Source organism: Macadamia integrifolia, chromosome 4 (assembly GCF_013358625.1).
Source record: "Macadamia integrifolia cultivar HAES 741 chromosome 4, SCU_Mint_v3, whole genome shotgun sequence".
NCBI classification, from domain to species: Eukaryota; Viridiplantae; Streptophyta; class Magnoliopsida; order Proteales; family Proteaceae; genus Macadamia; species Macadamia integrifolia.
This window is the reverse complement of record NC_056560.1, coordinates 4,677,190-4,700,213: the sequence shown is the minus strand read 5'-3', so window position 1 is coordinate 4,700,213 and position 23,024 is coordinate 4,677,190. Positions and strand designations below refer to the sequence as shown.

General features: G+C 36.6%; 3 protein-coding genes across 10 annotated transcripts; 1 reads left to right on the top strand and 2 right to left on the bottom strand.

Moving 5' to 3' along the window:
- Positions 1-218: 218 nt before the first annotated feature.
- LOC122076191 lies at positions 219-1,365 on the top strand. Its single transcript, XM_042641511.1, has 4 exons — positions 219-424; positions 608-721; positions 816-941; positions 1,085-1,365. Exons 1-4 carry the CDS (start codon positions 348-350, stop codon positions 1,110-1,112), a joined length of 345 nt encoding a protein of 114 aa, XP_042497445.1. The 5' UTR covers positions 219-347; the 3' UTR covers positions 1,113-1,365.
- Positions 1,366-1,925: 560 nt separating this feature from the next.
- LOC122076229 (F-box protein At3g07870-like) lies at positions 1,926-3,475 on the bottom strand. Its single transcript, XM_042641555.1, has one exon. It carries the CDS (start codon positions 3,395-3,397, stop codon positions 2,645-2,647), a length of 753 nt encoding a protein of 250 aa, XP_042497489.1. The 5' UTR covers positions 3,398-3,475; the 3' UTR covers positions 1,926-2,644.
- A 1,640-nt stretch (positions 3,476-5,115) lies between these two features.
- Positions 5,116-14,978, bottom strand: LOC122076441 (protein FAR-RED IMPAIRED RESPONSE 1-like). 8 transcript variants are annotated; one of them, XM_042641740.1, is made up of 11 exons: positions 14,823-14,957; positions 9,942-9,980; positions 7,623-9,794; positions 7,458-7,523; positions 7,275-7,340; positions 7,105-7,170; positions 6,112-6,180; positions 5,931-5,999; positions 5,763-5,831; positions 5,590-5,688; positions 5,116-5,503 (listed from the first exon to the last, which is right to left on the bottom strand). In XM_042641740.1, exons 3-10 carry the CDS (start codon positions 9,756-9,758, stop codon positions 5,611-5,613), a joined length of 2,619 nt encoding a protein of 872 aa, XP_042497674.1. In that variant the 5' UTR covers positions 9,759-9,794; positions 9,942-9,980; positions 14,823-14,957; the 3' UTR covers positions 5,116-5,503; positions 5,590-5,610. The 8 variants fall into 8 exon arrangements, 7 of the variants coding, with proteins under 7 accessions (XP_042497674.1, XP_042497670.1, XP_042497675.1 ...); XM_042641736.1 differs by lacking the exon at positions 9,942-9,980 and having other exon boundaries at positions 14,823-14,978; XM_042641741.1 differs by lacking the exon at positions 9,942-9,980 and having other exon boundaries at positions 5,763-5,825; positions 14,823-14,978.
- Positions 14,979-23,024: the final 8,046 nt, after the last annotated feature.

Below are 23,024 nucleotides of genomic sequence, written 5' to 3'. Positions count from 1 at the left end.
GGATTCTGTCTTGAGTAAAGAAATTGATTTTGACTTCCACCCCCACCCCACCCCCCCCCCCCCACCCCCCACCCCCCACCCCCCTCTCTAATCCCTAGTGTTCTTCAGAAATTCGGGTTGAGCTTGTTAGCTCCCTTTTGTCCTATCATATCTTTTTTCTGTAGAAATTACTCTCTCTCTCTAAAGGATTTATCTTTTCTTTTTTTTTAACAGGAAGATTCTTATCTCAACTCTTTTTTGTTGAACTTTGCATTTCTTGTTAGTTCTCTTGCTGAAGATCGGTTGGTTCTCTCTGAAATTTGTCCTTTACACAGACAATTCTAGCTGCCCTTGCAGAGGTCAGCAGCATGCGCTTTGTGAAAGGTGTGGGGTCCTGCCCTGGGATTATGGGAATTGATTTTCCCAAGGCACAATGGCTATACAAGTATGTCCATGATGTTATATTGGAACCTTTTCTATGATACAAATAGGGATATGCATATAAGCATGACTTCTACATGAACTAAATTATGTTATTTAGTTTTAACCAAAGCATTTTCAAGAGTTTATGGAGTAATGCATTGTACTTTGTCAGCTGAAACCTTTTTGTCTTTCACTTGATTCCAAGGGATATAGGTTACAAGGCTTACAAAGTCAAGTCTGATGTGGATCTTCTCAATCCCTTTACATCCATGTACTTTGGTGCTGCTTACATGGATTGGCTATCACAATACGAGGGAAGGTTTGTGTTGGAACATTAAAAATGAAACATTGGAAATGTTTTGTGTATTGAGTAGATGATTCTGAATCTTACAATTATGGTGGCTGCAAACCAGGGAAAGAACCCCACAGTTTGTTGTTCATGCTTATCTTGGAAGGCCAGAGAATGTTAATCTTCAGGAGACAGGCCCACTTTGGGTTAAATTTGAGGAAGCCTTGAGCCAATATCCAGACTCAAAGAAGTATGTATTCTCTTCTTTGTTGTTGCCGTTACAATCATGTTGATTATCATAACTGTTGATGTTTACTTTTCCCCCTTAGTTAATTACAAGTTGCAAGTTGTTCCACGCTTCCTTAACTTACTGTTTTATCAACTCGACTGCAGGGATCAAGGAAGCTGCACCATTTTATGATCAATGGATCATCTATGTTAGGCGTCCTTGATCATGCCACCGGACTTTCATTTCTGACCAGACTTATGCAGCAGCTATTCTTCAGAACTGCATTAAGGAAGATTTTATTCGATTCACACTTACTGAGTAAAATCCATATAACTGGTATTAATTTCTTTGAACAGAAGACCCAGTTGTCTCAAACGATGATTATTTTTCTTCACTTACTGTTGTACCCTGCACTCCTATCATATTGGGTCTTATTGCTTGGAAACCGGTCTCAATTATAAAACCTATTGGAAACTTTCCCAATAGGGTTGAAAATGGTTTTGATCTAGGTTTCGCCCATTGACAGTTTACGACCATTCACGGGTTGCAAAGGATTTCCTCTTTTTGACAGTTTATTTAGGACTCGTATTTCTATCCAAATGGGAAGGTTCATCTATTTGTATCTTGCCATTTTCTTCAATAATAAGTCTTCAAAATAAGTTGAAATCCAAGAAGTTGCTACTATTTCAATAACACCCAAAGGTCGATCAAGAAATGATCAACTCCTAGAAGTGTTTCGTTACTTCGACAACAATGGTGATGGAAAATTCTCCGGTTAATGGTGATGGAAAATTCTCCGGTTACGAACTCAGATCCTACTTTGCACCCATAGGACTATAGGACAGTACGTGTCACACAAACATGTATTGCTCAAAAGGATTCTTTCTTCCAAAAAAAATCGGAGATAAGAGTGGCGAAGGCAGTGGAACTAGTAATTCATAAACGTAAGGGCGCATGCTCGATGAAACAGAGGATGGGACTGTTAGTAAAGAAATAAACAGATTCCAAAATCACAACACAGCATGAGGGACTACATAAAGCAAACATTGATGCTTCTGAGTATACATTGTGTGGATTTACCAAGTCACAATTCAGACATCTAAAGAAACAGCTAAACTAATACCAAGTCACATTCAGAGGTGTGGCTTCACCTCTAGTTTCTGTTCACCTGCATAAGCTAATCGCCTTTCGCCTCCACTACTGATCTTCCTCCTTCCATTTCCCTTCTCTCGCATTCGCTGCCACAATCCATTCCACCATCAGCCCTGAGTGAAACAAGGCTCTCCAAGTAAATTGCTGCAGAAGAAAAGTCCGGCAACCTAAGATGAAGATTGCTAATCTCTTTCTTCTGTACAAGTATAAAGAAGTCATGATACCAAGTTTCACACAATACAACTTCATCTTTCTTCAGAATGTATATATGCTTAAACAATCCAATCTCAGAAAAGATTGGATTTGCAACTGAAAACACTTTAGTCCACGATTGTTCATCACAGTGATCCTTCATGACCCAAATGTCAAATTTCGTTTTATTCTTGAAGTGAAACAGAGAAAGAAAACCACCCAATTCCATCAATCCCAGTTGGGGACCATTATTATCTTTTTGGGTGAAGCATTTAGGCACAGAAAATTTTCTGAACTTCTCATCTTCAAGATCAAACAAAATATATACGGGTGTGCCACTTGCCAACCAATGAAGAGCTCCATTGAGCAGAACAATATGCTCATATATAGTACTTAACCTTGTACTCAGAGCACCCAATATATCTCCAACAAGAATTCGTTCGAAGAGTACAAGCATAAACAGCATCAGGATGATCTTGTTCAATCCTGCCATAAATAATCACCACCACCTTGTATTCGTCAGTTCTGGGACAGTAACCGAATCCAGCAATAGTTCCCCATAAAAGATAAGGCTTTCGTGGGTAAGGGAGCCGCTTGTATTCTTTGGTAACTGGGTTCAACAAGCGTAAGTAATCAAGACAAGATAAACAGAGTAACCCATTACATGAACCTGAAACCTTCAAACAGTAAGGTAAATCCAATTCTCTCTTCATATCGTCATGATTTCTAAATGGTAAAACCAGTTCTCTACGCATGGTAATCCGCTGGCTTGTTCCAATACACTGATTTACGCAATCCTCGACATCAACGTAGTAGACTTTTCCTTTATAAGCAAAGATGATTTTGGAGCTTTCTTGGATTTGGGTGGAATGATTGAATTGCATTTTAATGAAATGATGTTTGGTAACTAAACTGCACCAATCCTTGCATACGCACCTGAATCGCATCAGGGACTTCATTGGTAGTCTTGAGAGGATATTCTCCTCAATTTCGCTGGGGAGAAGAGACCACATTACCTCCCTACACTGTTGGTTTGCGCTACTCGGGGGAGTTGCAGAAGCAGGAGACAAAGAAGAAGAAAAGGGTTCTGGACTCTCCAAGCTTGTCATGCTTTGCAGCTGCCGGGCCTGCATACCCTTATCTTCATCTGTGCGACTGTGTTATATTTGCTCTCACGAATTTTCAGTTTTTCGCTTGTTGAGGGTTTTTGGTTTACGTAGTCTATCGCTCTCCATAAATTTAAAATTTTTTTATTTTTTTCTTTTCTTTTCTTTTTTTCACTGCCAAATATATAGGCTTAATTTGGCTGCAATGAGAATTTAGAAGGAAGGAATGTAAAATTTCCATACTTTAAAAAGAAATATTTATAATCATTACCCCATATGATCAATTTTTTAACCAAATTTAATAATAATGTATTTTACATGTAATTTTTATTTTACATATTATAACTAAGGGTTTTGGATGCAAAGTAAAGTGAAATTTTATAACCAAATATGGAATGATTTGAACTTAATGCTAAAGTCACATGTGTAATGATTACATATATTTCTTTTTTAAGTATGACAATTCACTTCCCTTGCCTTTTATTTCCTTTACAACCAAACTTAACCATAGTGATAGTAGTTTGGAAAAAAGAAATATATAGCGATAGCAATTTGGAAAGAAGAATGCTGCCGAACAATGTTGAGTACATCTAGACAAATATTTAGTGAGAAAATTTTGGTAAAAGGAACACTATCCAACATTATTGTATACATTCAAATAAATATTTAGTGGTAACAATTTGGGAAAAAGAACGTCATCCAACAATAATGTGTACACCCAGACACATACGAAAGTGAAATTAGATTATGAAAAGACACCTATGTCCCGGTTTCATATTTAGTAATTTATGCATGTCAAAAGGTTATAATGGTTCCAATTCTAGACCCAAATTATTATACAGGGAGAAAAAAATAAATTACTATACTAATACAATGTAGTTAGACTTGCTATGCAAGTCTTTGTCCTCTAGAAATTTAGCTGTAACCCAAGTACCCAACTGGTTCCAAAGAAATGAAATATTAAAATTTAATTTGAAAAATACTAAAATTTAGGAAGATATTTGTGAACAAGGGAAAGTGAATTAGTCCACTTCTTTGGCTACGAGCAAGGGTTGCAATTATTTAGCTACAATCCGAATAGCAACCAATTTTTTTCCAAATAAATATACTCATAAACCAAAGAGTGAATTAATTGTTGTTCCATAAACAAATAGAAAGAAGAAAAAAAATCCGTCAATAGCTGACTCTCTTAACCTCAACATCAGTCGTCTCAGGCTCTCAGCAATTCTTCCCTGAGAGCAGTTGGAGTCCAGGTCGGCCTTCCTCCCGTAGGTAGTGCTCTCAAGTCTTGACCCCTTTCAGGCATTAGGTTGGCCTGGAACAAGGAACCTTTTCATTTTTTGGTGGGGGGAGGGGTTAAGTAAAATGGAAAATGCATCGAAGGAGTACTAAAAGAGCACGATTTTAAGTATCAGTATCGGATCAGTGGAATCAGTTTTTTTTTTTTTTTTTTGCAGTATCAGCTAATTCAGACCCAATACAATCCAATTTAAATCTGCTTTATATCAGTACTGGAGGCGAACGATACCGGTATTGATACAATGAACTAAAACCCTTTGATCAAGAGTTTCGAAGAGTAAGAGCATGTGCCACAGCACAAAACCAGTGCTAGTGCAATTCGATCCCACAGTGCATTTGGTCAGTCATTGGCATACGATTGGCAGTTAGCAACCAGTAATAGTCTCCATAAGGAAACATAACCAAAAAAAAAAAACACACACACACACACACACATAGCTACTGAGTTAAACCAAGAAACCAATCCTCATTGGCAGTTCAATAAAAACAGATACAAACTAGTTTTTACAAATTGGATATGCATACATATTCATTAAACATACATTATTGGTTAGCATTTATACTCACGGATAATCTAGGTCAATTTACACAACTATATGCACATTGAGAGATGCAAGTCTACAACATAACATATGTTCACATACCCTAAGCAAACTGAGATCAGACCTCATCTAATATCTAATTTGCTCGGCTTTCGATATCAACTGCAAGCAAATCAGCAGAAAGTCCCAGGGACACATTAAGGAGGCACTCATTGTAATCTTGTCATCCATAACGAAGAAAAGGAATTCTATTGCTTTCATCATTTCGGTTTTAACATTCATCTGCCCCAACCTGCAAAAGACGAGTGTATTATTCACAAATTACATTTTACGACTATCAAAGTAGTAAGATGGTTAGGGAATGATATTAACCACCACCTTCATAAGACCACTACAGTTTCAGTTAGAAAGGTGCTTGTCATGTAGATGTCTTGATGTCATACCATGCAACTGTGAAGGTCCCACATTTGATTCTCCCTGTAAATTGTGGATATACATTTTAAGTATTCCATGCAACTGAAAGTATTTTACTCTACAAAATGTGTGAATACCATATCCTGCAGAGTCTCTTGAATGCAATAACAACTGTCGATCGTTGGTGACCTGAAGTCCAGCTGTCCCTAGAATTGTAAAACCTCAATTCATTAAATATCATCATCTAATCACAACTCAACAGATAATAAAGTTCTCTGCAAATATGATAGTGGAGCGGGTTGTACCATTCCCTGCATGCTCTGTTGAGTACCATAGTAACTATCACCTGTTGGTGCTATTGAATTCAACTGTCCCTGCATAAAATATGGAACTACCAATTTAATAATTCCAATCACTTGTATTACAGAGACACATGAACAGATTTCTCCAAAATACATTATATTTTTTGCATCAGTTATGGCTTACCAGCCCATGCATGTTCTGTTGATTGCCATAATAACCTTCACGGGTTGGTGCTACAGAGTTCAATCGTCCCTACAATAAAAGGCCCAATTGAACAGTTATCACCATTTTAAAATTAGCAAAACCATTAGTGGTCGCGGATTTGATTCGGGAAACAGCCTCTTTGCGAAGCGGGGGTAAGGTTGTGTACATTATGACCCACCCCAGACCCCGCAGTGGTGGGAGCCTTGTGCACTGGGTATGCACTTTCCTTTCTTCAAAACCATTCCTCTTCTGCCGCAAGGAAGTCTGGTTAACTCAGACCATCCATCTGTGAAGTGACCACTTGGATCAGTTATGTCCTAGCCCTTGTCTACATTAACCAAACATCTAACAGTGTGCTGCAAACTCTCCCGAAACCCCCTCAACATGCATACAGGTGGGCGATTCCCCCAAATGACACTTGACAACAAATGCCCCTACTTCCAGGATGATGTGGCAATTCCATGTTGGATAGGCAGGTCAAGTTCTGGTCACACAGACATCAAGTTTCTGACCCAATTCAATATACCCTGGCATATATAGGCAAACATTCCCATGTATGTCCATTCACCCTTCAATAGGAATTTTTTTTTTTTTTTTTTGCTGTCATGTCACACCCTTCAATAGTTCAGTTCACCGTCACCCTCTTGGTAACAGGGGCATTTCATGTCTAGTGCATAATCAGAAGGTCTAAGTGGGTGTCCCATAACATCACCCTTGTAAAATTAATTCCTTTTTCCAGGTAAAAGTGGCTCCTAGCTCAATGATTGTGCAAAAAAAAGAGGATCTCAGGATATAAACTCATAAACCAGTTGATACTAACTCAGCTACCATGTGCGAACTCCATGTATAAACAGCTGTAAGCCAGTTTGTCTACAGAGCATGTTGGGCCTCTTGCAACTATAGTGTTTTTTATCAAATAATGAAATATATTTGGTGTGAATATATTACAGCAATAAATGTATTTCATCATACCATCCTTTGCACATTACGTTGAGTTCCATAACCATTATAGACTGGTGCTCTTGAGTTTAGTTGTTCCTACAACAAGGACAAAACCATTAGTTAAGAAAAATAATACTTTGACTAGATAAATTAAAAAAAAAAAAAACAGTAGTTATTATCAGAAATAGGATATGGCATACCATCCCTTGAATGCTCTGTTGAGGAACAAAAGAACCACCTAATGCCGGTGCCCTTGAGTTCAAACCCTGTAAGATGTGAAGGTGAACCCCACTTTAGGAAATATTGTTATTGAAAATGTGACAGAATTGGAAACAGACAGAAATATTCTGAGAAGGTTCAATCAGAATTAGAATATATCAGACCATCTGTTGCAAATTGTTTTGTGTCCCAACATTTTGAACGCTTGTTACTTTTGGCTCTGGCTGTACCTGAAAAATAAAGAAGAGGCTTCGCTTAAATATTATTCGTGAGAAGTTTGCAAGTACAATTTAATTAGGACATAACAAGTGAACTGTCATTTAACAAACCTTTCTCTTTTTGTTTGTATTCTTTTTTTTAGTTGACCTAGCTCCTTGAGGCTCAAGCATCCTTAGCATAGAAAGCCTATTGTCACTGTCATTTTCTTCAATGTCCTGATGACCATATGTTGCAGGCATGCTGGGATCTGAACCATTATGAATGGAGCTATTCACACTCACACACTGTTTCAAAGCCTCATCTAATGCACGAAATGCAATATTATAACTCTCTTGAGATAATGACCCTTCTTCACCCAACTTAATGGCCCGTTGACATAGATCATTGTAACGCTGCACCCTTGATTGTTCACCTTCTAAACCCTGTCTCATGGTATACCTGCTTTTCGCATCCTTTGTCCACCGCTTCAGTATATAGTGAGACGGGATACTGGATACACCAGATATTTGGAGAACAATCATAGCATGTCTACAGAGGAAACCTTTATATTCAAAAGAACGACACAAACAAGAGATATCTGACTTCGGTTCATTCCATTCCACAATGAAATCCTGATTGTCTTCAAAATCTTGGACTCTAAAAGTAATGGTTGACTCATCTTCTTTTTCTTTCTTGGGATGACATGCAATTGCACCCAAAACCTCAACTTGGAATTTCTTAAATATTGCATGTGTGTATACTGTTGACATTTGTTTCTCAAAAGGTGATGGAGATTTTAGCACAGGCAACTTCTGCCATGTATCCAAATCTGCTTTTGCTTCCTCTTCGTATCTATCTTCTAGTATTGATATATACAGTTCCACAAACTCTTTCAATGTCGTCTTCCTGTGAATGTACTTGTCAAAGTAGGAGTTTACAGTTTCAGATCGTTGAGCTGTACACATTCCAGCCAAAAATGCATTTCCCATATAAGTTGGAACCCACTGTATACGATCTTCATATAATGACTGGATCCACTCATCCTCTTTAAGTTCAAACCTGTCAACCATTTTCCACCACCGCTTTTCAAACTGTTCATCAGTCCATGACTTAAAAATGCATTTATTAAATTTTGTTACAAAATTTTCACGTTGTTTGGTTACATTACCAAGCTTTTCAGGGATCTTCCTGATAATATGCCATAAACCAAAACAATGCCGTGTGCTTGGGAAAACCTCTGCAATAGCTGCTTTCAAGGCTTTATCTTGGTCAGTAATTATCACACTTGGAGCTCGACCACCCATCGCTCTAAGCCATGTACGCATTAACCAAACATAAGTCGATACAGTGTCATCTGCAATCAATGCACACCCAAGCAATACACATTGAAAGTGATGGTTAACTCCAACAAAAGGAGCCAATGGCATTTTATATTTGTTTGTGACATATGTAGTATCAAAGGAAACTACATCACCAAAATTGATATAATCATGTCTACCTTTGGCATCTACCCAAAACACAGTCCTTAGACGATGTTCTTCATTTAAATCCATAGCATAGAAGAAATTGGAGTTCTCATCCTGCATATCCATAAAGTGCTCAAGCATAGCCTGTACATCTCCCACCTCTAAATCCAAATGTAGTCCATCATGGAATTGATTTATGAATTCATTATTTAGATAACCAACATTCTGTAATCCACCAGATTGCTTAGATATCTCAGAATACAGCTTCCTTCTCCGTTTGATAGCATATAAAGCATCAATATTTATACTCCTATGACTGCGGAAGAAATGTGCTTGGGCTGGCAAAAGGTCATGATTATGTTCCTTTATAAAATCATGGACAACCCATTTCCCATCCTGTTTTCTCTTCACATGCATGCTTGCCTTGCAGTCGGTCTTTAAACAAGGTCGTGGATTAATGACCTTACTAGACTCATGCTTTGTTCCATACCTAGAGCATGCAAATTTGGCATCAATGAATTCCCCAGATATCTTTGAACGACGGCTGTTTTTTATTGAGGTGCCAAACCCTATTACCCTAGCATATTCTCTATAAAATGAATACGCTTCGCCATTTGATTCAAATTCCATACCTACACGGGGTTCTAACATTGTATCTCCTTTAATAACAGCAGATTCCATTTCAGGAGAATTCACATCCACATCATCTCCCCCATCCATCAGGACCATCTGTCCATCCATATTTGGTTTAACATCGTCTGTATCTCGTTCACCTGAAGGTTGCTCAAGATCTATTGCCATGAGAGAAATTCTGTTCAATGACTTTTACCAAGATGCCTGAAAGTGAAAGGGAAAATGCTATATCAAAACAATCATTTGAGGAAATTTGCATTCTACGATTAAATCTTAGTATGAGCATTCTTGGTCAATTGAAAATAAATCTGCCAATCTCAATACTCAATGAAGTCCATATCTATTCCATACCCAACTTCTTTATGCATTTAGAACACTCGAAGTGAAGATCTACAAAACCAACAAGATTTGTGGTTCTGGTCATTAATTTGCTTGACAGACATAACTCTATTATAGAAGTGTTGTGACAGCATCACCCCAGAGAACCAGAAGTCTAATGAAGTAGTGAAGAGTATAGGCAAGGTACAACTAGACAGTGGCCTCAGGTTCTAGGTGTGCAGGTGGATAACCAGGTGAAAGCCTAGGCAGTTCCTTGCTAGACATCTGTCAAGAATTTTTTTTATTTTTTCAATAAAATTTCAATCATCATAAATTCAGAACCAAATGGATATATGCGAAACGCTTCAGTTTGAACTAAGACAGGTTTTCTTTCTTTTTTTCCCCTGGGCATTAGATCTGATAGGACATGGGAAAAAGTTGAACCCACCCAATACATCGAGTCATGGTTCGATCTCGGTTTTTTTTAATTTAGCTGGACGAGATCACAGGCGAGGTGTAAAAATGACAAGATCTCAGTGAGGACTTGCCAGATCTCAGTGAGGTCTTGCCAGATCTTGCCAAATCTCACCAAGATCTCGCCTCTCTCTACTTTTTTGAAGAAAAAACACTAAGGAGCAAGAATTTTGATGCTTTTGCTAAAGGATCTGCACTCCTACATTCGTTGAAGCTTAAAGAGTAAAGAATATTACCTCATCATCCACATTTGGAGTAACTTTTCCTTTCAAGAACCATTTTAGATTAAAAAAAAAAAAAATTCTCAAACCCATTTTTTCATGGAAACATCATCAATACTTGTTGATTTACATTTGTTTTTTTTATATGCGATGCATATCACTGATCTATGGATTCATGGAGGGAATAATTTTTTCTGTTTTTTTTTTTTTTTTTTTTTTTTTTTCAGTTTAAATAAATGTTGCATAATGACCTTATGTTGTTATGTACCTTATCTTATGTCATTTCAAAATTTCAATGTATGTTAATTTGACTCATCAGTCATCAATGTTAACTGTTAATCAATTAAGTAATTACTTATAATGTCTTTTAAATTTTTATGATTATGGTGTGTCATGTGTTGATTGTGGAATGTGGATTGTGGAACACAGCATACTAGCCTATGGTCCGAAGAGTCGGAGACTACTTACATAAGGTACAAAGTCAAATTACCATTTTAAGTTTGATTTTTAAGAAATTGATGTTCCCATCGTGTATAGAAGTACTAAAATAGGGGAAATACCTAGTTTCAGGGAATACAAAGACCATATGGCCACCAAGACGACTGTGAAAAAATACACGACCTCAGCAAGATCTCGCCAGATCTCTCTTTTTTGGATTAGCAAGATGGGGGGGCGAGAGAGAAATCTTAAACCTTGCCACGAGTGACCATCTAGGAAATCCCATGAGCTACGAGGCCATCATCTACAGTTGCCTTCACAATTTACAACATTTTTCATTTCTAGGATGATAGAAAAATATGTAACATGAGGTGGAGAAGAAAGTTACACAAGCAAGTTAAAAAAGGCTTGTAAAGCATATGAAGATAGAAAGCACAAGGACACCTACAAGAAAATCAAACACCACATATAACATGCAGTGGATGCAAAAAGTGGACAAATTGGTCAATATGAAAGGATGGATATCATGGACTTGTGTTTAAAAACACTTTTTCACCTACCATTAACCATTACCACTAACAACTCTCTTTACAAGCATAGGGAATAATAGAGAAAGGAAGAAGATGGCTAAAAAAGGATGATGTTTAACAAAGAGGGGGACATAAAGGATGATGTTGCCCACAAAATTAAAGTGGAATGGACGAAATGGAGAGGTGCGTCAGGAGTCCTATGTGACAAAAGAATGCCCACTAAACTTAAGGGAAAATTCTATAGGACAGTAGTACGACCAGCTATGAGATATGGAGCAGGGTGTTGGGCAATTAAAAAGGGTGATTTGACCAAACTGAACGTAGCTGAGATGAGAATGCTAAGAGGACTGTGCGGCAAGACCAGAAGAGATAGAGTAAGGAATGATTGTATAAGAATCAAGTTGGGGGTTGCACCAATCCAGGACAAACTCCACAAGAACCGGTTGAGATGGTATGGTCATACGCAATGGAGACCTATAGATGCTCCAGTAAGGAAGATTGAGCAAATTCATTTGGAGGGAGCCAAAAGAGGTAGGGGTTGGCCTAAAATGACTATTAATGAAGTGGTAAGAAAAAACATGCATAAGGTGGGGCTTCATTCTAGTATGACCATGGATAGAGTTTTGTGGAGGACAAGGATCCGGGAAGCAGACCCCATCTAAGGGATGTTCATGTGATGCATCTTTGATTTCTACCTTATCTGCTTCTCTTAGTCCCTATTCACTTTTCATATTGGATTCATGTAGCCGACCCCATTTAGTTGGGATAAGGTTATGTTTGTTGTTGTTGTTAGAGAAGATGGCTAAAACTAGCTAATTGCATCACCAATGCATGCCCATCCCCAGATGCAGATCAACCCAACCCCAACCAGCAGATCACAGTCATCACATCCACCACCAGTGAAAGTTAGTTGTGCTTATATCACGGTCATCACATCCAACAATAGTGAAAGCCAAGGTCTCAGAGGATTCTTCCTTTTCACCAAGGAATGGATCTGGGTGGCTTTGTCATTTGCTGTTAAGTCAATGTGATGTGGTGGGTAAGCTTGCCTTTGGCGCTAGCAATTAGCCATATATGGATGGAGCGCAATCTCAGAAAATGGTCCTCCACCTCCAAATCTTTCCAGCATATTTGGGACTCCATCACTTTTGATGTTAGCGACGCTATTTAATTGATAATGCTTTCGATAACAAAAATATTGCAACAAAATTTAATTTTATTTAGTTTAAAATAATAAAATTACTCTCTCCACACAAACACACACACGCACACACACACAGAGTATCAACTGAAGGTTAATTCACTTGCTTGAAAACCATCTAGCATACAAGATCTACATAATTGAGATCCATAGCCAGAGGGAGAATTCCCCTTCAGAAGGGGGAGAGAGAGAGAGAACACACACACAAAAAGGAGCCAGATTAACTATCTTTGCCATCTATTGGTGGAAAATATAAGGAACCTTTTGAAGAACCTGCCTGGGCTGCTCAAACAAGAATCATACATAAATAATAAGATAATGAAAATGAGAAACACATATCACACAGTTGAAGTTGATGACATATTTTAAAAGGATAAATGAATAGAACCCTTTGCAAACCCACACAACACCCTCTAGGGAAAGGGAAAATGAAAGGATTCAGGACTTAGATCATGGCCCATGGATAATTGTAGTTTACCAAACCAGAAAATGAAGGGCACAGGTTTTCTGATAATCTGGGAACAGCAAAAGGAAAAGCAATAGGAGGCAAGGAATGGCTTTGGATGAGTCCCATGATTGCATAAGAATCAGAGAGTCCCCTGGTCAGGATGTTGAACACTACAATTCAAATTTTCCGTTAGTTAAAATCAGTAAACCAACCCCAAAAATATATGTAAAATGGAAGCCTAAATACAATGACTTCAAATTCAAGTATTTCAAGTAAATATCAAGGATGCATGCATATATTTAGAGAGACAAGCACAAAACAATTTTGCCACTAATAAATTCAAACAGAAGGTGCATGTAATATATACCAGTCCTAATCAAACATCAGAACATTTGCGAGAAGCGAGAATGAAAACATTATACTGTCAATAAGTGATGAAAAAAAAAAAAAAAAAACCAAAACCAACTGACCACTATATCTGCCAGTAATTGGTCTTGGTCAAGTGATGGTAACTGAACCTACTGGAAATACCTTTGGCAGCTCAAAAAAGGAATAAACGAATAGGGATTGCGGGTTCTGGAATAATATAAACAGCATAATATGGAATCACTGAGACATTCATAGGAGATATTCCAAGTAAAAACCAGATACCATGTTGCAATCCTAGCATTACTATACAAGCCATATGTTCTCTCAATTACTCTGTTTCTTTAGTTTGTTGCATTCAAAGGCATGTTACAATAATTCATATACGACCTTGCATTTGATTATTAGAAAAAATTAGTAATAAGACAAAAGATAATTGCTTCTCCAAGCAGCAACTGTCGATAAACTACATTTTCAGCTACTAAGATCATAGAATAGTTGAATCCTTCAGTATGAACATATCATGGAATAGCTAACCTATGAGCAAGCTTTTCTAAAACGAAATAAATGGAAGAAATTTCTTTGCACCATGCAAACTATAGACAACACACATGACACGAACTGCCAGCTATTAAACTAGGTGCATTAGCTAGTTAATCATTGGATGGAACATTAAAGTAGCAGCCCCAAAACCAATTAAGGAACAAACCATCATGTATGATCTAATTTTGCAGTTAACAATCAATGTAATCACAGTTCAGGCTAGGATACTCAAATTAGAATGCATGGCTTAATAGGCTGGTGCAAATTCAGAAGATCATATACCAACTTTTGAATTCTTGATCCTTAATTCCAGGACTACTAAAGATATACAGAAAATAGTCAAAACACTGAACTAGTGAACTGAAAAATAGAAACAATCCAGCCCTCATATCAAATTAAGTCAGAAAATTACAAATGAAAGACAACTAAGTTGAAAAAAAAAAATCCATGGAGAGTATGATGGAGATAATCTAATTACAGTCAGGAGGTTCTTTGATAGTTTAAGATTGAATTCAAAGACATAGATATAATCTGCAAAGATACATGGCTGATAGGGATAAAGCAATTCAAGAATCCCAATGTTTTTATATACAATATAATCATTCAAAAGAATTGTAAAACATGATGAATACAAGAACAAGTAGAAACAAAATCAGAATTGAAAAAACAGGAATAAGATTGACGGGTTGAGACCTTAGCATGAAAGATTGGAAGATCACGCGAGTGAGTTTGGCGAGTAAGTTGATTCGGCGATTGGGTTTGAGCGAGTGCAGGGAGCGAAGCTATCCCCAAAATTTCCGATGCTTAGGGTTTAGAGGGGAAACTACTCGAATCTTCACTCGCCCTGTAGTACGATTTCCTAGGGGTGATTACGTAAATTCGCCCGGTACTGCAATTATATCCATTTCACGCGCTGTCGCGCACACAAGACACAACCACTCTACTGGGTCGGGCCATACAGCTAAAACATGCCCATTGGCGATTGCGGATCACACCTGTGATGGCAAACAGAGCGGGGCAGAGTTTGTCCAGCACTAAACCCGACCAGTTTAACCCTAATACTTTCCATCCCTACTAGTTAGGGGTGTCAACCGGTCTAGAACGAGTTTATTATGCATCTCAAAATAGATTATCGGTCTAGAATGCATTTTTAAATCAAGTTTTTCCATGGTTTTAAGTATCGGTGAGTATCGTGTCATATCGGCCGATACGTATCTGTATCGGTAGGCATCGGCACGATACATACCGATACGTATCATGAAAATTTTAAAACCCTTATGTATCGATACGTATCCTACGATACACACCGATATGCACCGATATACCACCGATACTCACTGATACGTACCGATACTCTATGAAAAATTCAAAATTGAAGTGAAATGTACGTTTCGATATGTATCGGTATGTATCGTACGTATCGGTGTGCATCGGTATGTATCAACCGATACGGTCATAAAATGGCCAAAATGGGTAATTTTTTAGAAAAACATAATTTTTTGAGGTGTTTTTGTTCCAAAGTTGCTGTCAACCATTTTTCTCTTTAACTAAAGTGGAAATCAAGGTTGGGAACAAGGATTTTACATTTATGAGACAATTACAAACCTTGAATTCTTAGTGCGATACTCTCAATTTACTGTTTATGCATAATATATGTTATATATAACTTTTTTTAACTATTTTTTTTTATGCAAAAGTGTATAAAAAAGTGTTTCCTATCCATTTATGTGCGTATCTTTAGCGTATCTCCGATACGATACGATACCCTTCGATACGTATCTTAATTTTGGCCGACTGATACGATGACCGATACCGATACTTTAATCCTTGAGTTTTTCTCTACTTTCTTGCCTTAGAATATATTCTAGATTCAAAATCAATTCTTAGAGTACATACCAAATACATCATAAGTCCTACACTACAATACTAAATTAGACCTCCGAAGAAATGTACTACAAGAGAGAGAAACGTCTTTTGCACTGTGGGCATGTCATACTATGAGCTAGCAAGTTTTTGCCCTAATTAATTATCTTCATCGAATTTGTGATGCTCACTATTTATTATTTATTTATTTATTTTGAGGTAATGCCTACTAATTTCAATCACATGAATTATCATCCCAGTATAGAACTTTACGTTTTATTATAACTTAGAAAGGTTATAATGTAAGTATTACCTCTTGTATTCTCTTCAATCTTCAATTAATAAGTAGGAAAACTGTCACAAGATTTACAAATTAGGATTATTAAATTTGAGATTTTGGCATCATAATGTGTTTCCTTTAGGAGGATCAAAACAATTAGACGTGTTCAATGAAGGATGACACACCACCCCATATGGGCTTTATTTTTAAATCTAATAATCAAGCAAAATGCTAGCTTAGCATCACATGTTATACCCAATTATAATAATAACTCAAAGTATTAAAGTATCAAACCACTTGAGACATGTTCTTAAGTTAGCATTCCCATATGGGTTTTAAAGTAATAGTCAAAATTGGAAGATAAAAAAAGAAATTTTATGGGTTTTACAGAAGCCTCCATTGTTAATATTTTTTAGACTTTTAAGTAAGGGGTTCATCAAGTGCATGCTTTTAAAACAATAGATCCAATGTACTGTTACTTTTTGTCTTTAATGTGACCAAAGTATCATTGGAAGACATTATCAAACAAAACTAACATTTATTAAGACAATATTCCCATCAAAATTGAAAACAGTGACATTATAAATCAAGCAGAGAGAAAACTAATAAACTTCCTACACTTTCTGACCATAAGATGGATCAACAGGTACTACATTAAAGGTGAAAAGAGTTTCAAACAATCATGGGTTTGGTCAAATCAAAAAACTTGTTTAAGTGTACAACTTCAAACCCTTGTGGGAGCTTTAAATTAAATGCTTTTCTAATATAATTAGAGGACAGTGCATGAGCTGTGGAAAGTATATAACAATGGAGAAGGCTATTTGAATATTTTCCAATATAAGAGGATGTCTTATGGCATAGGTCAAATGCATGGTAGTGTGATATATAACAATATTGAATTCATATAATTAAAATGTGTCCATTATTACGAATTTTGAACCCACATTATTCTTGTTCTTAAATTTACTTGTCATATCTGGTCCTCATGGATAGTTGAGGGGGTCATGTGCTTCCAACAATGAGAGAGAGAGAGAGAGATCTTTATCTTTCAGACCCACAAAAGATTTACCCCCACAATTCAACTTGGATTATTCTCCCATAGCATTTAGAGAAAAAGATTTTTAAAACTTTAGAGTTCAGACCATTAATTTTTTCCCCACATTCTAACTTGTAGTATTCTCCCATAGCATCTTTTGAGAGAGAGAGAACTTTTCAAACTTCAGAGTTCAGAACTTGGGTATTCTTCCATAGCATCTAGAGAGAGAGAGAGAGAGAGAGAGAGAGAGAGAGAGAGAGAGAGAGAGAGAGAGAGAGAGAGAGAGAGAGATGTTTAATGAAAGAAAACACTTTTATCGGAATCCTATATTGATACCAACCAGGCTAGCTAAGCCATAAAGCATGCAGACTAGCTAGTTGTAAAAGGTTTCTTACAACCCTAATTTCACTGTCATCTCGAATAACTAAAGTGAACAATGTTCCATGAAGACTAAACCAGCCTTTGAGAAGTAAAGAATGTAAAAATAATGCTAATAATATAAAAAAAAAAAATATGCACTTTGATAAGTGTGAACCACTGGATTTTTTTTTGCTTTTTTTTTTATGTATTTTATAAACAAAGTAATCAATCAATCAAGAAATAACTGTACTATGAGCACTGTTAAAACTAAAAAGCAATTCTGTCTTCTTCAAAGAGTTTCCAGGTCATGTAAGTTATAACAAAGTCAGTAACAGGATCAAGGTAACTGCAATTAATTTAGGTTTTGGTTGTTAGTTATTAGTTCTTGCAACCAGTCCAATTCCAACCTTAGACAAGATAGGGTACTGATTAGACTAAGTAGATAAAACAGATGGAAGGATGCTAGGAAAAAATTAAGTGAGAGTAAGATATAAATGGTATCTGACTTGCATATCTAACTACAATCAAACAAGATATAAAAATAAGGATTTTGGAAAATCCCAGTTAAAGAAGGACTGTTAGTTAATACATTAATATTAATCCTTGGAATAAACTCAGACTCAAAATCTGATTACTCTAATGGTTTACATGGTAAAGGTCAGAGAGATGCTGTTGTTTGAATGTGAGTATTGTGTAGTTGGCATCAATACATGTTGGTCAATATAGATTCAAACCCCAATAGGAATTAATAAAGAACACTTTCTTCTTCGGTGCACATGTGGATCATTTCATTCATAGGAACTGTTAATCCCAATTAATTTTCTGAATATAATCTTATGATGGGATCAGTTGGTTGCAGGCAAAATCTTATCATCTTTTTTTTTTTTTTGGGGGGGGGTTGCGGGGGGGTGTGGTGGGGATGGTACAAGAAAATCTTAGCATTAAGATAACCTGACTATATATGTAATAGAGAGAGAGAGAGAGAGAGAGAGAGAGGATCACATGGGGTAAAGGTTGGGGATCTGGCTTCTCTCATGGTGATCGCCCAAGTCAACCTAGAAGTACTACTTGGGTGATCAACACGTGTCCAAGTGGTTATCTAACAAATATACTTTTACTGATCAAAATAGAGATGTCGTGTCGAGAACCATTGAATCATTATTTGGACACGTGTCAATTACCCAAGTAACTATGGGCAAGACCTGAATGATCACAACTCATAAGAGAATCCCAATCCAACGGTTGGTGATTACTAGATGAGTGGTGACTAATGAGCTTTGAGACTTGAGATCGAGAGTTTTTTTTCTTCTTTGATCATAAACCGTGGGGTTAATTCACTCTTGAGTCCACATTCTCAGTAGAGCATTGGATAACTGAGAACATCTGAGCATGAATTCCAAAATACTCTCAGCCATTCAATGTTTATTATACTGGTACAGCGATTGTAGACGATTTTCATACGTCCACTCTCTACCCCGTGTGAGAGTGAGAGAGATATTAGGTGGCACGTGATGGCCTATTGGATTAGCCTTAAGAGGAGTTGGTAGACCCTCCACGTTGGTGACAAATGGTTCTTTTATCCAAATCTGATGGAGTGAAAAATTAAGTAGGACCCACTTTAACATAAAAGACACACAATCAGAGCCGGCCGTGTCAGCGACTCCGTATGAGCTGAATCAGTATTTCCAAATTTAATCCAGCCAAAGAAAAGTGACAAGAAAGCATATCAATTATTGATAGAAAAGGAAATTGTCAGTGGGACCCACAAAACATACTAATATCCTATCCTCTCTCTTTATCTCTCTCACGCGAATCACAGAATCAAGAGGTTTTGTCTGTGTCCTTTAGTCCTTTTTTGTTGTTGTCATTTCTCTTTCTCTCTTTCTCTCTTTCTCTCTTTCTCTCTTTCTCTCTCTCACAGAGTCCTCAGTCATATCCCAATTCCCAAAGCCTTCCCTTTGGTCGCCCGTTTCGTTTGGACGGGTCTGACACCCTGTTTCTATTAATTATCTAATATAACCCAGACTGACAGGTGAAAGAACTGCGTAACTAGACTTGACGAACACAAAACCACAGCCCATGCCATATCAAATGTGAACCCGACCCGCATCCACTTTATTGGATTCTTTTAGTTTCGACATGGGTAATCAAGACAGGTCATGGATCGGGTCTAGTTCAAACGGGCCAATCTCAGATCATCATGTTTGTCATACAGTATGATATTGGTATTTAAGATAAAGCCGTTTGATATATATTGAATTGAAATGGTACCAAATAAAAATCGTACCTAATCGATACAAAATCAAATCATCAGTATTAAAATGTAATTATATTTTTTTTTTAATATGATATAGTTTGGAATTACCTCTTAGCCTATTGTACCATACCCAATACCATACTGATTGACACATTTAGGTTAAGTTGCTACCTACTGTCTTAATAAACAAAGTTCTTTTGAAATGGATTGCTACTAATAATATTTTTCATCATTTTACAATTCTTATTAAGTAGTTTATTTATGCATTTTAAAGCGAGTCCAATCTAATTCCCTTAGTGATCTTTCAGATCTAAAATAATTGAGAAATACATCATAGAATCATTTTGCCTTCGAATGGAGAGGGAAAAAAAAAACCCTAGATACCTGAAATATGCTAATTATGAGGCCAACCATGAAAGATCTAGACTAAATTCCAGTCCAATTTAGATCACAATCCAGGTTTTTATCCTATGTAACAAATTGACACCCTTACACCAACATTGTTTCCATTAGATCATTAAAGATTCGATCAGCCATAACAATCAAAGGATACATTTCATCTATACAAAAATTGTAAGGCATATATCATTATATCTTCTAAATTAGTTGTATTAAGTATACCATTACTAACTCCAATAACAATTTGATGTGTCACTCTCCTATTGGTTACAACTTGTTCACACAATTAGATTAGATCCACTAATCTATTATGTACCTTTTATAGAAGGAAGTGACAAAATTGGAGTCTGGAGTCTGGAGTCTGGACCATGGGGAGAGCCTCTCCTTTGTGGAGCAATTAACCTAAATCACCAGTTAAACCTATTTTTCAATTTTACCCTTCTAAGAAAGTACATTCACATGCTTTGTGACACACTCCATCACTACATTGGATTCTTGCAATTTCCAAAGCCCAATGAGAACAGATAAGGAACAAAACAAAAGACACTGAAAAAGAAACTAATCGTTTTTTTCTTTCTATTTTTTGAAAAGAAAATATAAAATAACTATAAGGAGTGGATTCCCTCTTATGCCAAAGTATTAGTTTTGGCGGAGGATCCTCAAAATAATCTTACAATATGGGAGAATTCACAATTATGCACTTATAGGTGAATGATGAATTGTGAGGGGTGAGCAAAAGGGTTCCACACACTATCTAAGTTTACAAAATCTTTTTTTCATAGGTATGCCACTAGTATATGTCAATACGGTAAGCTAGTAAATAACACCAATGAAGGCACCATATGAGATATCATATAAGAGCAGTAGGGGTCATTTTAAAAAAGGGAAGAGAGAGAAACACAATGGGTGGTAACTTACAGTATACCTGACATTTTCACCTATATTAACTCAAAGAAAAACTTAACTCAAAAGGCAATATAGAATCTACTCAAAATACCCTCTTAAGAAAGGGAAGAAAAAATTATCCTTTTTTTTTTTTTAAAGAGTAAAGAGATAACTATATTAACATATAGCGAAATTTAACACAAAAGACATACTGAAATTTCCTATAAAAAAATACCCTTTTATTAAAGAAGGGAAGAAAAAATTAAGTTTTTTTTTTTTGAGGGGGTGGGGGGAAGAGGAAAGAGAGAACTATATCAACATAGGAAGATTTTACTCAAAAGTCACACTAAAATTTCCTCAAAATATCCTTTTGTTAATGGAAAAGGAAAGAATAACTTTTTTTTTTGGAAAGAGAAAGAGACAACTATATATATTAACATAGTTTGGGGAGCAAACTTTCATTTTTATTTTTTATTTTTATTATTTTTTATTTTTTATTTTTTATTTTTTATTTTTTTATTTTGGTGAGTAAGTAGATTGGGAAACTAACTTGATCACATGAGAAAAAGCCAAATGATCCTTTGACCTTTAAGAGAAAAACCAATGGAAATTGCAACTTAATTTCTCACCCATTATATAAAGGAGTTTCCAACACCAACCCCACCAGTTCTCTATTTCCATAACTTCCATATTTCAGAGAGAGTGAGAGAAAGAGACGACACAAATGGGTTTCTTATGGTGGCCAAAACAGACATCCGCCACCAATTGTGGTGGTAAAGGTGGGAGCCCCACCTCCACTCCGGCTATCCCAACCACTCCTACAGCCACTTCAAGAAGACAGAACGGCCGTTGCTGTATAATGAGACTTGTGAAGAAACTGATGAAGAAACAGAGGTGGATGTTATTATGTGCAGCGACTGTGAATAATAAAAAGCCCAACACATTCCATTACAGGTATGACCCATGGAGCTATGCACTCAACTTCGACACCAGTGGGTTTGGAGGTATGTTAGATGATGATAAGTACCATCACTTGCTCGCCTTCTCTTCAAGGTTCGCTGCCACACCTCAAAATGCACCTCCAAGGCGTCTCTCTGTAGCCACCTCTCATTAGTCTTCATTTTGATCCTTTCATCTCTTCTTCTTCCTTTCTTCTTGATTAACCCATAATAATCTTTTTGGGTTGGTTTTTTAACTCTGTTTTAGATGTTATGGATGTGAATATTCAATCATGGCTAGCTGATCCAACATCCCCAAGTTTTGGTATTTCAGAGAGAGAGAGAGAGAGAGAGAGAGACTTTAAGACTTGATGATCAGCCTAATTTTGCACTTAATGGGTATTAACAATTTTTTTATAATTTCTCCAAATTAACTAGTTTTGTACTTTTGGATATTGCAGAAGATCTCTCCGTGTTGCTCTTTCTAGTTTCTTCAATTTTTTATACTCTCTCCAAATTGACTAGTATTGAACTTCTGGATAATGCAGAAGATCTCTTCATGTTGCTCTTTCTAGCTTCTTCATTGTTTTTAGAGTTTTTTGGATTTTGGGTTTAATGGTGCTTTAAAGCTCTGAAGAGAACCAGCAACTCTGAGTTTGAGAATTGGGAAGATTGAAATAAAGAGAGATCACGCGGTGAAATGGCTTGGGTTCTCATATCTCAGAGTGATAGAAAGGGCTTGCCAAAAAAAACAAAAGAGTGATAGAGTAAACAATGAAGAGGAGAAAAAAATGCATGTGACTCTCTCTCTCTCTCTCTCTCATCCTCATATTCATAAAAAAAAAATAAAAAAAATAAAAAAAATAGAATGAACAAT

Bases quoted from the DNA above. Each gene is read 5' to 3' on its own strand.
- LOC122076229 (XM_042641555.1), bottom strand. From the start codon at position 3,397: ATGCAGGCCCGGCAGCTGCAAAGCATGACAAGCTTGGAGAGTCCAGAA.
- LOC122076191 (XM_042641511.1), top strand. From the start codon at position 348: ATGCGCTTTGTGAAAGGTGTGGGGTCCTGCCCTGGGATTATGGGAATT. The intron at 425-607 runs GTATGTCCATGA...CTTGATTCCAAG, and splicing joins AAGGCACAATGGCTATACAA to GGATATAGGTTACAAGGCTT. The intron at 722-815 runs GTTTGTGTTGGA...GCTGCAAACCAG, and splicing joins CTATCACAATACGAGGGAAG to GGAAAGAACCCCACAGTTTG.
- LOC122076441 (XM_042641736.1), bottom strand. From the start codon at position 9,758: ATGGCAATAGATCTTGAGCAACCTTCAGGTGAACGAGATACAGACGAT. The intron at 7,341-7,457 runs GTCTGATATATT...CACATCTTACAG, and splicing joins AAAACAATTTGCAACAGATG to GGTTTGAACTCAAGGGCACC. The intron at 5,689-5,762 runs GTATTCACACAT...CACAATTTACAG, and splicing joins AAGAGACTCTGCAGGATATG to GGAGAATCAAATGTGGGACC.